The sequence below is a fragment of the Ornithodoros turicata genome, chromosome 6 (genome assembly GCF_037126465.1).
Source record: "Ornithodoros turicata isolate Travis chromosome 6, ASM3712646v1, whole genome shotgun sequence".
NCBI classification, from domain to species: Eukaryota; Metazoa; Arthropoda; class Arachnida; order Ixodida; family Argasidae; genus Ornithodoros; species Ornithodoros turicata.
In genome coordinates this window covers 70,761,864-70,779,776 of record NC_088206.1, presented here as the reverse complement: position 1 = coordinate 70,779,776, position 17,913 = coordinate 70,761,864, and the positions used below count along the sequence as shown (strand labels likewise).

The following is a 17,913-nucleotide window of genomic DNA, read 5'->3' as shown; positions in this document are numbered from 1 at the left end:
CAGGACACGCACAAACCCCCTTCTCCCCTCCCCACCCTTCCCTCTCCACCTTCCCTCTCCCTCTTACTGTCCTCTCTGCATCTGTTCACGTCTGTATACGCAACGCATGGCCATCGCAGTTACTTGGCTCAGATGACTTCGCTTCCCGAACCGCACTCTCATTACCGTCGTTACGGTCGTTACCGTTACGGTCGTTACCGTCGTTACGGTCGTTACAAGCTAACGAGTGGCGGGAAATTTAAAAAGGTGGGCACGTGATAAAACACGTGCGCGGCGCTCTTCGCGCGATACGTGAAGGCCGCGGTACACGTCACGCGCAATGTGTCACGTGCCCACCTTTTTGAATTTCCCGCCACTCGTTAGCTTGTAACGACCGTAACGACGATGAAGCGACTAAGCGACTCTTAGTCAGCTGGACTCTCGCTTTTTCTCCCTATCAAAATTAATGGGTCCCTGGCCGATTCCAGACCCCAACGGTCTGCGCTCAAATCTCTTTTGACCTTTCTGGCACAATCAGACTTCGATCATTATTGTGATTATTCCATTCCCCATTCATTATTCATTTCGTTCTCATTATTCCGTTCCCCACATCATCACCGGCAATGGGGTACAGTACCGCCTCCGTCGATGAAACTCCTCATTCATCGTCTTAAAATAAAGTTTTTGTTTTTTTGTTCAGATGACACGGAATGAGGAACAAAAATGGCGTCCGCAATGAGTTTGCCCCTCTGCGTGTGCACGTGCCGTCTTTCAAAGTATCGTTTCTAAAAATAGCAACAACAAAAGGAAACAAAAGGGGGACGACAGAAGAAAATAAGAATGCTGAAAACTCAATTTCGTGGTAGGTTTTTCCGCCGTAATGCACGATGTATTTCCTTCGAGGATTTCCTTCATCTCGAGCTAGCGGGATTTTAAAGATTTCGCCGACCACGCATAAAGGAAATATTTTGTTCCAAGATGAGATGGTGTTAGCGTTGATCTAACTGTGGATTGCGGTTTGGGAATAAACAGCAGACTGATCCACATTGCTGCGGCATGCGAAGAAACTCTTTAGGTTGTTACTCTGTAGCGTGCGAGTGAAACAATCGTATACGGCTTGGTTCCCTTGGCTTGCAACATGTGAAATCCTACATACATTTCGAAGAAAGTGTGTACTTTGTACTGTGCTTCAAATACCAATGATGCCGGATACTTGATACTTTAAGTACAGTTTTGAGGTACTTGCCCATCACTGATCAGGAGGCACCGTGTCGTTTTTTATTCTTCTTTTCTTTTTTTTACAGCGGCAGCTGTAAAGTGGAGATTTAAAGGGGCGGGGAGTTTCCGGAGTCGGCGGAAGAGTGTCTCTGAAGCACGGTGGCCTGAAGCATCCAGTAAAGCGCTTCCTCACGCGCCTCACAGGGGGCGCCACAGTCTCATGTTGTAATGTCTCAGGTGGTCCCGACAGCTATCGCTGTTGGTGGCGTTAATTCTGACATATTTTTTTGCTCAAAAACCAGTCACAGGAGGTGCTACGTGACCTTGGAAGCCCGCCCCAATCTACCGGCGTGACGTAATCAGATCAGTGTGACGTAGCGTCAGCGTAGCGAGCAGCGGCGAAGTCTCACTTTCCCACTATAAAAATTGGCAAGTTCCAGACACGGCTCGACGCTACATGCGACGTTCATTGAGTTCATTTATTAATTTCGATTGCGTAACCGAATCAATTAAGTTGAATACTCTGCTTCTTCATGGGGGAGGATATGTAAAATGCCTATACGTACAGAGAGATTGATCTATAATACACAATTATAAAGAAGAAGAACGCGGCAGAAATGGAGCTCCAGGTGCCCACCAGGGAGACCACATAGCTCCAGACACCATCCAGTTAGATGAAGATGAAGAAGAAGAAGATGTATCTGGAGTACGTGCTTGGCAACTACTAGCGTGTCTATGCCCCTGACGAAGACACCATCTATAACACTTCCCGTACAAGTTGTGAGAAGTTTATCGTTTCTGATGGCTAGATCGTAGACTTCATGAAGTCCGCCAGACAGAGTTGTCCTGGACCTTCTTTATGTCGGTAGTGGAGTCTCCCCGTGGCATGTTGTGTTCCTTCAAGATTTTTTTTACGAAGGTGATGCGAAGAGTTTAGATAGAAGGTAAACCATTAATCTTGCCGTTAGGACCTTCACAGGATCCCGGTGTGATGTATACCAGCACGGTCAGCGTGTGATGGGCATCCTTGTAGTTTACCTTTACAACGCATACGTGGGGTAACTTAGAGAGCATCCCAAATGAAGGCTATTGAGGGATGCTCTTATATTTTCGTGGTGGTATGGATCTCGGCGACTACCCGATTACCAGAGAAAAAAGGACTGAACACCCTTTCCCTCTCCTGTACCACCATCATACTTCTCCCTCTCACTTTCTCTCTTTCACCCTTGCCCTCATTCCGTCCCCTGGGTGCACTTCAGCGACTTCTCGACCAAAAAGGACCGAACACCCTTTCCTCCCTCCCCCCTCCCTTTCCCTCTCCTGTACCACCATCATGTTACCCCCCTCTCTCTTTCATCCTTACCCTCATTCCCCTTCCTGAGTGCGCTTCAGCGAGTTCTCGATTACCAGACCAAGAAAGAGGGAACACCGCTTCCTCTCCTGTACCACCATCATGTTTCCCTGCTCTCTCTCTCTCTCTCTCTCTTTCACCCTTACACTCATCCCCTCCCCTAGGCGCAGTTCCCAGGGGAAAGGTCGCACCTTTCTGGGTTTATAGCGCAGGAAATGTTCGTACAACCATGAAGATAACACAGTATTCCACGCGACACGGTCACCCTCACCGGCGAAAACCGGCGTATTTACTGAGGACTTTTCACTCGGTATATTGCGATGCGAACGCCGAGCAGACGAGAACGGAGGCGGTCTCCTGCGCTGCGCTCCCATTGGTGTGCCTGGCACGCGTCATCATGATGTCAATGTCGCTGGAGCATCCTTTGGTGCAGAAGCAGCGCGAATCTTTAAAACTCGTTTATACACTGTGTAAGCTATTTTCTGAAGAGAAATTTGGCCATGTAGTTCGTGAGTCGCTGCCAAACATTACTCTATCGGTCTCATACACACGTTTCCGGATGAGTTAGTCAATTTAAAGGCGAAAGTGCTCAGTGCTTGTTTCGCCTCTCTCTGTTGCCAACGCTCCGTCCTATGGCACCCCATGGACCAACGCAGTTGGCTCGGCTCATGCGCACCATTCCCTAACATTCCTTTCCTCCTCACTTCGTTTCTTCTTCTTCTTTTATTTTCGTGCAAAATCGACCCGATTAAAACAGGGAATCTGTTCGTGTCCCTAATTGGATGCAAGCTCCGACTGGAAACGGAACGATTTTGTCGCGAGGGTGTCTTTAATTGGCACTTAGCGTTGTTCTAATCGATTCTTTGTTCATGTCGATTGGACGCCGTATACTGTTAGGCGAGACACACGTACGGCTGAATGCACAGTCCCGCGTTACGACTTGTCGCGTTCTGCATTCCCATCCGGGAGGCGCGCGCGAGCAGCGACGTTGGACAGCGACACTCTTGACAGCCGTGTTGGACGGGAACAGCATTGCCGGAGCTACATTCGCTTACAATTTATGCAATTTAACTAAATTTACTTTCATAATAAGGTAAACTAGAACAGTTCGTCCCCAATTACTTTCTTTTTTTTTTTCTTTTCACCACGCCGCACGACGAAATCACTTTATCGTAGTATCCTAAAGGCGCCCGCGCTGTTCGCCATTTTTGTTTCTCGGACTGACCGTATCCACGAGAGTGCCAGCATCATTGGGTGCGTTAAGTAGGGGCCCCCACTTTTGGCGCACTTAAATCGGGAGTGTGAGGCACGCGGAGGCGGCCACTAAACAGCGAAAAGCAACTTTGGAGCGCCGCACTGCTCGCTCGCTGATGCCGCTTCCTGTTCTCTGCTCGTGCAGTGCATAGGCGGATGACACGACGTTGGCTTATAGTTGGAACCTATAACGTTGGAGGAGACGACGGCGTTTGTGAAGACATTTCCTTGTAACAAAGAACGAAATGGAAACGATAGTAATTTGCAACAGACACCATAGGAGCTTTTTACTGTGAAGATGACTGCACGGCGTGATGTCTGCGTCAAAGCACCGCATTTCCCGCGAATAATATCCGTGCGGAAGTTGCCCGCCAATAAAGAGGCATGGTAACTTATAAAAATAATATAAAATATAAATTATAATAATATAAAATAAATAAATGATAAAATAAATATAAAAAATAAAAATATACATTATACAAAGTATAAAAATAATAATAAAAAAGCATTGGGTGACATAGTAAGTCAGTGTTTTGCTTCCGAGCGCACACTCCGGAGGTCGTCCTGCCGGCGACCAATAGGAAGTACGTCACGGAAAATCTCAAGCACCCGTTCGCCTGTCCTCTGCTTCCGTGCGCCGGAACGAAACGGGAGAGCGAAGAGTGGCTCGGAGTCTCACACTCCCGCGGGTGCGCGAGTGGCGCTTGTGTCGCGGTGAGGGGGTGGAGTCTGAAACACTCGAGTCCGCGGAGCGCCTACTTAACGCACCCATTGTGTACTTGGTTCGTGACGTCATCGGTACCGTGCGACAACGGCTGACGGGAGACGAACTATCCACAACGTCCAAGCAGTTGTCGCGCTGTCGCGTGTTCGACGTGGTGAGCTATTGCGACGTCCATGCCCCAGCAACGCAGAATATCCTCTGGATGTACGAATAATGTCCTAACGGATTCGTACGTCCGACGGATATCTGAGAGATATCCATCGAACGTACGAATTCGTTAGGACATTATTCGTACACCCGGATGATATTTTGCGTTGTTACGTACTGAGAGATATCCATCGGACGTACGAATTCGTTAGGACATTATTCGTCCATCCAGAGGATATTCTGTATTGTTGGGGTGGGTGCTTTGCATTACGCACATTTTGTCATACATGTGTTCCGCCACAAATGCGGAACTCGAGCCTTCGTCCTCAGTTGCAGTCTGCGTTTCTTAATCGCTGATGAAACCAGCGCCGGGTAGAAACAGCTCCTTGATGGCATCTCTGAGGGGTGGTGGACACAAACCCTACCACCAGCTGTACTGTCGGAGGTTTTCGCTGCGTTACCTGGCAATCTGTCCAGGCCATCTTCGGCACAGTTCTTAGCACTGTGCTTCTCCATCTACCCCCCTCGGCGCTAACGCGTTTTCTTCTTTCCTTTTCTTTTTTTCTTTATTTTTAAGCGCGATAGAACGACCAAGAGCATAAGCCGGTCACTTTGAGCAGCATCCCTGCAATATCCCCTCTTCGGATAGCACGTCATACATTCATAACTCACACGCGTGCCGTAAGGGGGCGGTCCACTGCAGACACTCTTGAAGCTACATCGGATAATAAGTGTTATTTTCCCTCCTAGGTCCCGTTAGAAAGGTGAGACGACTCCTTTGGATAACAGCAACTCTCGAGATTGTTTCCAGTAATCCCAGTGTAATCACTACCTCCTGTGCACGGCAAACACGCGAACGAATGCATTACGCGACATTTACTGACATTATGAGTGCCTATAACGAAGCTCTCCCGTCAGCTACTTAATGAGGCCAGTTTGCAGGCAGTGGAGCGGACGAGGACGAAGGCCAATGTTGTGTAGGTATAGTCGTTATGAGCGTCCCACATATCCTCCTCCTCCTCCTCGCATATGCGTACATATAGCCATGCGGTGGAGTATGCGCTAATGGCGAGAGAAGTGATTGAAGAAGGGCGAGAGGGATATATATATATATGGAGGAGGGATATAGTTAGTTGAGGTATTTCCGGAAGGGTCACGAATCGATCGGAAGAGGATGCGGGTTATGTTATATTATTGAAGATAACTGGCGCTTCCGGGAGTTTGAATTAATAAACGGGTGGCACTGACGGTCGAACGGTTGCCTTACCGTGGACCTAGCTTTGAAAAGGCAACGTTGCCCTTTAATAAGCTTTTGTGTAACATCTTTGTATAACGGAATAGTTATCAAGTTTTTGTGACACTGTTCTTGAGCATGTGTTGTGCCCCAAAAGTGGCAAAAATCTGATAATTTCTTACGACATGCTGGCACATGATATTGAACATGAAGCGTGTGGCGTGTAATGTCTATTGCGGCATCTAGAGTGTTATTCCACCCGTCACATATCTGTACATAATAGAATATGTAATGTGCATAGTGTTGTAGACGGCTCCTTTACAACACATTGCAGTTCATCACCCGAACGTTGTCAAAAAAAAAATTGAATCCACCGGTCACAATCGTTCCATTAGTAGCATGTCAACTTTCTGGTGCTAAGGTTGTAGGTTCGAAGGAGGCTGAGGGCAACAACAACGACGACGACAATATGGTTACATGATACAACTCTCTAAGAAAAAAAGGAATATATTTAGTACTTGTGGAGGCTAAATGCATTCCACAAAACTTAGTCCCTTTCGGGAGTAAATGCATGGGACTATACCTGGGACTCTACTATACTATATGGGACTATACTATATGGGACTATACTATGCTATACGGGTAAATGAATGTCACAGAGTGTGGACTGCATTACACGCTCTGTTCTAACAGCCCCAGGTACATAATTCGTGTCTATGAATGAAAATACCTTAAATTAAACCGTCGACCATGATACGTGGAGTGATATAAAATCTTGCGACGTGCATAGGGCACAATTTCGCGAGAAAGAACCACTATTTCTTCCTCTGTATAGGTGGACAATTGCAAAGTTACCTAAGTTATATAGCCTTATTCCATCAAATTCACGAGAAGCACATATTCACATAGACTGACGCAAATCAAGATATGCCATTTGCGAATATCAGTGACTATTTGTAGTCCTGGGGAGTAAATTTCGGGGTCAGGGGACTATAATGGGAAGTAATTGCAATATATTTTCTTATAGAGTGTTAGGTTGCTAATCCTTTTAAAACTCGTGTTGTCTCTCAAGACGCGCCACCCTTAAAAGTCAACGTCATAATAATAATTAAGGCGCGTTACAATATTGCATTGTCTCTACTTACATTAGCATTACATTACATAATTAAACGCATTAAATGTAATGTCAACTAGGTGAACGTTGCCAAGTTATATAAATACAATACAATACAATATTGCATTGTCTCTACTTACATTAGCATTACATTACATAATTAAACGCATTAAATGTAATGTCAACTAGGTGAAAGTTGCGAAGTTATATAAATACAATACAATACAATATTGCATTGTCTCTACTTACATTAGCATCACATTACATAATTAAACGCATTAAATGCAATGTCAACTAGGTGAAAGTTGCCAAGTTATATAAATAGACAGAAAGAGGTGGATAAGAGAAAATGGACACGTATAACGCCGCGTTGTAGCCCCTATATATGTATGAACCGTTCCGTCAACTTCGCTCTTCCCCTTTAAAGTTAACTTTATTGCTTACTCTAAATCACATTCACGTCTTACCCTGCGCGTGCCGTGTGCATCATCTCGATAATAGGCGAACAGCGATGCTGATGCTCCCTGCAGTAAATACTTGACGATATCCGTTTCATCACATAACCCGTAAGTGCTCTCCAGTCAAGCGAAGCATCCAATATATTCCTCTCTCCAATATAGCCACAACGGCCATGCTTTAAGGGAAAGGCGGGTCTGTGTATCTATAAGGGAGAGTCTTTATGGGAAGGGCCAGGCATAATAGGATGGTGTAGAATGTATGACCCTATACACTTATGGCCAAGTAATGAATTGGCCCGTGAACTCAACAACAGGGAGCCAATCTTCTTGAGGTTCAGTTACTGCGTGTGTATGTTTTGTGCTCGTTAATATTATTCATCATTTGTGTGCGTCGTGGCAGGGGTATGGGTGATGATATCGAACACTGGTTACCATTGAGAGGGTTCTGTGTGTTTTAGGATGATCAGACATTTAACGTGAGGAAGAGTGTACCTATGCTGAGGAAGAAATACTCACGTTAACGCTTCATGAAGCGTATACCTACGCTTGTACTTCTAAGTACCTCATACGTAATACTGCCTCTAACTGCTGCATTCTATCTCCAACGAGTACGCCAAACGAATGCCTTAGAGTGGAACGCACGTACCAGTTCATTTAAAATATTCATGAGAATCCTCTAGAGTACCCCAGGCTAATCTCGCATCGTGGGGACTACCCGCTTCAATGGCGTAATGCTAATGTTTCCGAGTACGAGACACTAATGCTTTAAACTGCTCCATGCGCACCATTGTTTCCAAATGCGTCATCTTAATGCCTCAAACTAAATCGTACGTACTAGAGTCTCTATCTGTTCCATACTAATGCGTCGAGGTACCCCAGAATAATGACCTCTCTCTATTTCTCGTGTTAGCCAAGCGATCCGGAGATATATACTTGAGGATTAAGGGGTACTTAGAGGCAATACTTTGTGTTACTTGCTCAGACGACCGTCTTTCACGCCGCGATGTGGGTGTTTCCCCCCGCATATTAGGCAAATGTCAGCGCAATTCCTTGTGAAGTCTGCCCAGGACATGTGACCGGCGCGAGTAATATGCCGGACGTACGCTCATCCTTTAAACCACATAGTGCTGCTGTCTCAGAGTAAGCCTATAATACTTCCCTCGTTCCACCAACTTTATAAACACTTTCTCTAGGCTTCAAAGTATTTCCCATACAGTGCCTCTTTTTTCTGTAACCTGCGACAGCGTACTATTTCCCTTATCTTTTTTTTTGTACCCTAACTTTATTCGTACGAGTGACGCAGTCCTCATATTTTATTCGTACGTCATCAGAACGCATACATTATTTATTTATTACACTAGCAAAGCAGCTGCATCCTCTGCATGCAGCATTAACGACCTCCAGGACTGCAGGAAAACAAACAGTCATGAGCACGAAAAAGGTTAACTTTGTTGGCTGTTCCTCTCTAAACCAGCATTTTATTTTTTTAATGAAATTTAATTTAATTAATTTTTTCAAATGAAAGCAGAGAGATGAGAGGGCCAAATAAAACAAAAGGGAATCGTAGTAATACGTCGTAGTACCACAAAAAAAGTGTGTGTGATTCGAAAAAAATGAATGAATTCCAATAATATTTTTTACGATGTGTGGTCTTTTTTTTAAAAGAAGCGAAACTCCGACAATGAGTAGCATTCACGTGGAAATGTACATTAACGTCGCGCAGTACTTCAAGCTCCGCGATAGTTTGCGGTTATGCGTCAACGGAATACCTAGGGCTCATTTCAGTCAGTGTTGACAAAAAGAAGAAAAAAATAGGACTTCACAGCCCATTTATACGCTCGCGCAATTCGCTCCCTGGCGGCATGTTTTGTCCACGTCAGCGACAGCAGTGTCCTACCATGTGACGAGAAGCAAACACCGTTCCTCCTTTTCCCAAACAGCGAGAATGTCGTCTGCATTCCGAGCACGAATTCCCTGCGGTTGCAGTCCCGCTTTTCAACGAAGGAATCCTTGTCTGGCACGACACCTTCTTGCTTTTTCTTCTATTCCTTTTCATGTTTTTTTTCTCTTGTAGATAGAATGAAAAGCAACTGAAGAGAGCATTCTCCATTTCAGTTCGCCCATGAAAGCGAGCTCTATTAAATGTTGCGCAGACGACGGCTGAATATTTAGCAGACGACGACTGAATACTTAGCAGACGACGCATTGGAGATGCGCATCACGTCCTGTTTCAAGGGCTTCATAGGTTGCGTGCGGCTATTGATCTTAAATTTCGACGTGGACCACCGCCTTCTTTTCTATTTTTTTTTTTTTTTTTTGCATGTTCTCAGAGGGTTTGAAGTGGAGTAAGGAGATCTAACCCTGTCAAAGCGAGGTCAGCTTCTGAAGTATCGCGAGAAGTTACTAAGGAAAGAATGTTTGAAAGCAGACGACGGGAATCTATCAGGCGGTTACTATTGGTTCCCGTACTATCTTCTGCTTGCCTATTCGTTTTATGCTATACTCGGACGTGACCCGGGCTGAGATCTCGCCACCGGCTATACTTCCTGCATGTTTTCTTTGAGTTTTCTCCAGATGCTCTAAGACAACAACCGAGCCGTCCTAGCAGTGAAACTTGCGTGAGCGCCACCCTGTGGCCATCCTCCGCGAATGGCTTGGAATCAGGGGCGCAGCTGTAACACTATATCTTCCTTCTTGCCACTGTAATAACATTTAGATCAAGTACGACGAGAGACGACAGTGTCGCCATCTCCTTGTCTTAAGTGGAATAATTATATATTTTGAATCTATTTACGTTATACGCAGCGGCATGTCTTAGCTCCAAGGTCATGCTAAATACTGAGAAGTGGGTTCGAATCCTGCTACAACCTGAAGTCGGCCCATGACGTCACCCCCCACCCCCACTACTTCCTGCTGTCCTCCGTCCATCTGCACAGCCCTATACTTCTCTAATAACCGCAGTTACTTCGCTGTGCTAACCCCGAGGTTTAAAACAAAATACGGTACAAAGAATTCTTTTTAACGAAAGGACGTCGCTTTACAAAGTTATCCTTAATGGTAAGAGCTTTCGACTAATCGCTTTCAACTTGGTGAAAGCACTTAAGGACAACGCACCTCTAACATTTTCCTACGGGAAGCACACCTCAGTGGAGCACTCTCCACTCTTTAAGCCTTCCGTACACTCTTGAAGTATACTCCGTGTTGGCCAACGTTAAACTATGCAAACTGAAGCCGTACCCTTTGAGGACGGAGATCGATGCTATTAAATATATGTGTACGCGTGTGTGCGCTTGAGTTGAAGAGCTTGACATGTTCAAACATACCAGTTTGCAATGTTTGCGTTAGCGATGCGGACTTTGATCTTACAAGGTCTCTACTTAAGCTTTGTCGTGATCTCAATTTCGATGCACTTCATCTCATAGGCGTGTATGATATACGCTGTACGAGAAACCTGGAGTAAATTAGGGAGTATAGTTGTAGATTCGAGTCCTCAAGATTGCAAAATATACCCTTCAGTTCAGTTCATGACTGTAAAATTTACCCCTCAGCAACGCAGAAAGTTTATGAACTTCGCATGAGCTTCCGTGCTTTTAGTTCTACGAGAAACCAATGGTTGTGGCACTGCGTCTAGTCCCCCAGAAAGGACGAAAGTTACTCCCTTTTTCCCTTCTTTTTCTTAGAGTGTACAGGGTGTGTACAGCGGAATGAAGGAGATGTCCTCGTTCGTTCACAGCGGTCTTGAGGGAGTGAGGAGGGAGTAGCTGGAGCCTCGGATGCACGTTCACTTGTGGTATTTTTCGAACATTGCGCGTTACTTTTTTTTAGATGCATTTCATTGTAAACAACTGAATCCTGCCTTTTTGGAGGCTCTCAATGACTTTTTGTTCTCCTCGGCTTCACAATCGATATTTAAAGCTTACGCAATTAATCTCAATTATTGAATTGATTAGGGACAACAGAAAGCTATCTCGACTCTCGCAAGACTGTTACCAACCAAATCCGCAAATCCCATTGGCTTCACCCTGGTACAATGCACTCGCTTTGTTAATACCTTGGCTCAGGTAAAGCACCTTGTATATCGTACTTTCGGTTATGACTCGCTATTTCTGCGCATATTTTCATAATTTATGACTTCCCGTCTCTTATTGGTATCGTTACGATGTTAGTTGTACCGTGTACTGCAGTAACGCTGACGTAAATTTATCCGTTTTGAGCCACTAAATTTTACTACGTGTACATGATGTATCAGTCTTGACCCACTTCATGTTTACGATCTAACGTGAAGAAGTCCGAGTGCTGTTCATCGGGTTTTTTAGAGGCTCTCCAAAGCGTTAAATTGATTTTGTAACGTTTAAATGGCTGTGACAAAACGACTGGTGTTGTATTGATGTGGACCGTCCAATGGACACCTTTAGCACTGCACTCTTAAAAAGTGAACTTCACCACAAAGCACGCTCTTAGCCAACCATCAACCTGGGTGACATCGTTCTCGCCCCTGATTTGCTGAAAATGGGGGCGGGGGGGGGGCGTACACCCCATTTTTGCGGCATTATGCGGTTCATAATTGCCACAAAAGAAAGGCGTACGTCCCCTATTTTCCTCAAATCAGGTGCTGGGTTCGAATCCCTACCACCGACTGTGCTGTCTCAGGTTTTCCCTGGGTTTTCCGAAGACTTTCTAGACGAATGTCGGCACACTTCCCCCTGAAGTCGGCCCAGGACTCCTACTAACACCTCCCTGTCGCCCACTTCTTCCTGCTGTCCTCTCTCCATCTGTCCACGTCTCTACGCCGCTCATAGCCACAGTTGCTTCGAGGCGCTAACACGGAATTTAAAAAAAAATATTGAAAAAAAAAGCGTGCGCCAAGTAACCCTTTATTTGCACAAAATACGGGTTTACAACAGTTAGCAGCATTCACATTACAACAGCATTCAGCATTGGTTCCGCACGGTCATACATCTCATTAACCTAATAAGTGCGTACGGAAAGAGCGACGCTGTCGGATGTTTAATGGCGGGCGCCGGAAATGACGTCATACGATCGCGACACCTGCTGCGCCCTCTGGTGATTAGAGATTCCACCTTTATTACCCGTCACACGTCAAGCATTATTGCGTGTTCTGTTTCCCCACTGTTTCCTGGCTGTATATCGATTAGAGGCACCCTGCCGTAGGATAGAGATGCAGGGCATGCGAAGATTGGTTGATAGATCGGTGTATATTTATCGATGAACGCGTACGTGTTTTCTTTTTTTTTTTTTTCGATACTTATTTTGGAAACATTTCCTTTTAGGTTGCTCATCTGTAACACTACACTGTCCTTAAAGAACTACCAATTCAGAAATGGACTACGGCGGATGCATCATCTCCGATTGGACCAATCCATCGATGCCATCATCTACGTCACCGTGAGTGTACACGTCAAGCAGTGCGTCGTCGTCTATAACCCATTATAGGTTTTAATACGAGCCTTATTCAATCGCGATGGGAATGTCCTCGAGCGAAACTTGTCGAAGATGGTTTTTCGTTGTGCGCTCTTCAAAATTCCCTTCTTCCCTGAATGAATTTCCACCACCGAAGGTTCTATTAAACAAAAAAAAATATAAAATTATAAATGAATATCATCGCGCGAATTAAAACGGATGAGAATATAAACACAACCTTACCGAATGATCTTAAATAATCTTTGAGCGCTTCTAACCCGGGCAATATCCATGAAGGTAATTACACGGGCTCTTCATAGGAACGGCCCGCAGTTTTCGAGGGTCTCCATAATGTAGTAGGAACATTTAATTATGGCGCGGTTTGAGGCAGGCCCCCACGAAAACGTGTGCGTAAAGGAGTGTGCTTCTTTTCTTTTCTTTTTAGCGTTGGAAAGAAGATAATTAGTAATTGAAATTCTCGTTGAGAGCGCCACCGGCAACCCTTTGTTGTGGTGCAACTGGGATATATCTCCAGGGGAATGCAGAGACTCACGTAATTTACGAACGAGAAAACCGGTGGAAACACAATGAGGCCCGGAGGCTTCCCTGGCGATATTCCCGCAAAGCGTGGTTGTCTGTAAAGCGTGCTTTGTCTGCATTGCACTTCTGCATAGCGGTGAAGCCAAGTATACAAAGTCACCACTGCGGAGCTCCTATGGGTGGTTTTGAAGTTAAGAAGTGGCGCTACGCATGCTGGGTCTTCGAACTTCCGGTTCAAACTTCCGGTTCCAAATTTCGCTCATTTGCAGCGAAGCAAAACTTTATAACTCCGCAAAGAAGTAAGCTAGTTTAACAAATATTTCGCACGTACTTTTCTTATGACAAAGATAAGATTTCGTGGCATATCGGGCATGTTTCGGTTTCGTTTGGCGTGCGCTTTGAAATCGCGATCTTTTACTGTGCGAAATGTTCCGTTACAATGCGGTCAATTTGACGCTTCAGATAACAGAGATAAGAAGCAACATTACACATATGGCACAAGAAAATGTACAGGCAGTATTTTACGCAGCAATCTTCCGCACTCTGAGGCCAGCACGCATGTAATCGTTTCCTTTTAGGTTGGGACGAAGATGGGACTTTAGGGATATTCTTTTCGTATTACGAGTTGATAATGTTATCACAGCCACGCACAATTCAGCATGGTAAGTACATCGCGCGGCATTTGGTGACAAGTACCTACACCCCTTAGTTGAATTTTCGTTTACGCTGATAACATTTTTTCAAAGGAGCAGGATCCCAGGGTACGTGATGCATTTTATGTCCTTCCGCAGAATTAGTGCTGTTAACAGCTGATCATCCGCTTATCTTTACGTTACGCTTATCTTTACGCTGACGTTATACGACTCCAGCAGAACTTCGAACCGGAAGCGAGCGTAAATTGACGTGGCATTGCAACTTCCCTTACGTCATTTTGACAGGACGTTCCAAACCACGCACTGGTTGCGATGTAAAACGTAAATTAATCTGCTCGTTCCGTTATCAATTTCACTGATAGTCCCGATCTTTGCTGCAGGTGGTGTTCGTCATGTTCGCAGCGATCATTCTCCTCCTGGTGAGCACCAACTGCCGACGCTTTCAAACGGAGACGACCCTCAGGAAACCCAAGGGTCAACAGATGGTAGTGCATTTTCAGGAGAACAGGACCGTCGTATCCACAGAAGCAGTACCACAGGAGATAGTCTGAACCGCACCCTTCAAACCCTTGGAAAGGACGACGGAACTGGACATGTGCCTAATCCCTGCAACGCCGCAAGGCGACGAAACGCTTCTTTTAATACGCGGCAAATACCGTTAATACAGAAAGAACGTGTTGGATACGGCCAATACAAAGACAGTTTGGTGCGCTCTACCATCAAGTATTGAGACCAAGCTGATCGGTGTGAATAGTTCGTAAACCTTTCTTACTTTTTTTTTTAACAGTCGAATCCAATTTTATAGAGCAAAAGTCAGTACTGTTTGTTGCTGCCACCATCAGGCGTTATTCAGCGCTAACTCCCTGTGTTTGTTAACTTATGTACTAAATTATTTCGAACATGGAAAGAATTAATGTAATCTGTCGATAGTTCGCTATTCAATATTATAATAAGACGCACTACAGCTGTATAATGATGCGTTTCCTAAGGACACATAGCTTTCGTGTTTCGTGTTTTATAAATGGTCAGAGTAACCGGTACGGTGCGAAGTATATATTTACGTTTCCTATCTAAACTGTCGACACGATGAGGATGTTGTCCCCCGCCTAGGTCGTTCCCATATTGTTTAAGTATTTGCTTCTTATTCTTTTTTTTGGGGGGGGGGAACTTAGTACGGGCTGTGCGCAGTTTAATTATGTCATCTATGATATGTAAACGTTTACTTGCATATTACATTTTTCTGAAATTTCATATATTTAATTATTTTGTTACACGCTATACCGCACTGCACTTTTATACGTATTGTTATATATATTCAGCTTCATTTGTACTTTACGCATGTAATTACATATTCGATTTTATTTCAATGTCAGAAATTTAATCGCATACTCAATTAAGTCACGCTTTCACACATTTATTTACATCCCCCTTCAGTTTTTTTCTTTTGTCTTTTTCATTTAAGTAGTTGCGTACATTAAATTCACATGTCTCAAGCACAAGTTGAACTTTTCGTTCGCCGGTGTCTCCATTAATTCGTAGCGAGCTCTTCATCAGTGCGACACTTCCTCATTTTTGTCGGATACGACAAGCCGGTTTTCCATTAACTTTCTACCATCTAATAATCGATTGGGTGATCGATTATCAGAAGCAGGTGATGAATAGCTACATCCTGTCGTTGAAAGGGTGTCGTTTCATTCAGATGTTCAACGTGCTGCGCGACGGGTTCTTTCATTTGAGCACTGTTCATTGACGGAACAGTCTGGAGCCTCCGACTGGGTTTCAGGTTAACGTTGTATTTGGCTGTGTGTAACGCGTAGAATGCCGCATGAGAAATTGTGTTCAACAGAACATCTCAGTTTTGAAGGTAAACAAGAATATCGAACCGCATGTTCGCATTTAGTTTCGTGACGTAGGCATGGGCAGCCGCACGTTTTGCACGCATCACAAGGATGTGCCAAGGCAGCGCCACCTAGGTGCACACAGCACCTTCGCGTCTCGCTCCTTCGCAACGCGGACACGTGTCGTCTGCTTCAACCAATCGTAGCAGACGATTTCAGACATAGGATTTCTGTGGCTACCACTGGCAGCCCATGTGACTGGTGGCGGCTCGTTTCCATAACTACGGCCGCTGAAAGCGCGGTCCCGATTGGCGGACCCCTAATGACTACATCACGCCGTTTAACGGGTCAGGCTTTCTTTATCGATATGGCGTTGGGTCTAGGAGGTGCAGGTGATTGTGCACTGTCTTGATTTGTGATAAAACGTAATCGGCAAGTTTTGTCTCTAATGGGTGGCTTCCATGCTTGACAGAATCAAAACCGGAAGCTGTTGACTGTGACGTTATGGCAGGGAAGCCGCTAAGTAAATAGAAACAATTAAAACGGTTAGCCGGGATTCTAGTCGTAAGATTTTGTACGCTCTAATAAGAAAGTAGTAGTTTTATAACCTTGTCAGTCTTCAATCATCATTCAAACCAATGACCGTTGAACATGCCGTAGCGGCTCCTAGCGTGTAACGTGTCGACCAAAAAGAGAGCATTGAATCCAGTTTCATTTGAGTAGTTGAAGCGTTATACGCTAGGTGGCTTATGTTCAATGGCCATTAGCTTCAATGATTATTGTAGACTGTTCGTGTGACAAGAATATTAGTCCCTTTGAGGAGTAGATGCATAGATCCAACCATTAGTTCCTATCGAAGGTTAGGGACTATTCGCAGTGCTGGGGAGTACATTTCAGGGTCAAGTGACGAAAATGGAGAGAAATTGCAATCTAGGGAACCAGAAGCTCTATTCTAACATAACTCTAATTGCTCCCCGATTTACTAATTTCTTTTCTTCTTGGAATGTACCGCCACCCTGAGAATTATGAGGATGTGTGCGACAACGTTTGCTTAACTTTGATTTAGGCCTGGAATGTGGCTTCAAATCCTGTTAATGTTGATAGATAGGTCGTTACACTGAGATGAAGTTGTACATACGCGCACATACAGTACATATGACCACATCCTGAGATGCCATTGACGTTGTTATAAATGGTGCAGAGGTCCGTAATCGACATTCAATGTTACATATCACGATGTATTATTAAACCTTGGAATGAAATATATTTGAGAATAAAAGGCATACGTCGCACGTTTGGGTAGAACACACACACAAAAAAAAACAAGAAAGTATACATGTTGTCAAGTTTTGCTTCGTGTTTTAAGATTCAGAGAGATGTGTGGTTATCGGGATTTACTAGCAATAATTCCTGTACTTCTTTTTTCGAGAATTAAACTGATATGCCGACTTCATTTCAAGCTGAATTTCTCCCTGGTCGTCGCTGCCACCACAAAAAAAAAAAAAAAAAAAAAAACGAAAGAAAGAAAATGTCAACGAGCAAAATAAAGTATTGTACGGAAAAAGTCCACACGTAGCAGCAATCCACCTGCGTCATCTAGCAACCTTGGACGTCGCCGAGGATAAATGCTGTTTCGAGCCTTCGACGCCGCCAGCGCCTACATAGGAAGATTTACAGTTCGAAAGAGAGAAAAAAAAGAAAAGGAGATTAATAGGTTTGTGTAAAGTCGTACGGGCGCACGTATTTCAAGCACCCTTTGCTTTTAAAATCCGAGACTTCGAGTGGTCGCTTTTGAAGTCTTAACCCTCCGAGACTTTTCAGGGAACCGAACTAAAGTGATAAAAATGTCCTTAATGACGTGTCGTGGCCGTTCTTCTCAGAAGAACCGCATATGTAATTACTTTGAGATGCTAACACTGTAATGACGGGACTGGAATTAATGATGTCCAAATTGCTAGATCGCTTTTAATGACCTGCCCAGG

The 17,913-nt window shown here is 44.6% G+C and overlaps 1 protein-coding gene across 1 annotated transcript in view; it reads left to right on the top strand.

Annotated features, from left to right (window-relative positions):
• LOC135398308 (uncharacterized) overlaps nt 1-17,384 on the top strand; it is an 89,016-nt gene extending 71,632 nt beyond the window's left edge. Inside the window, exons 3-4 of the mRNA XM_064629729.1 lie at nt 12,771-12,885; nt 14,474-17,384. Of these exons, the coding sequence (XP_064485799.1) occupies nt 12,771-12,885; nt 14,474-14,644 (286 nt within the window). The 3' untranslated portion in view covers nt 14,645-17,384. The remainder of the gene's footprint in view (nt 1-12,770; nt 12,886-14,473) is intronic.
• The last annotated feature ends 529 nt before the right edge of the window (nt 17,385-17,913 follow it).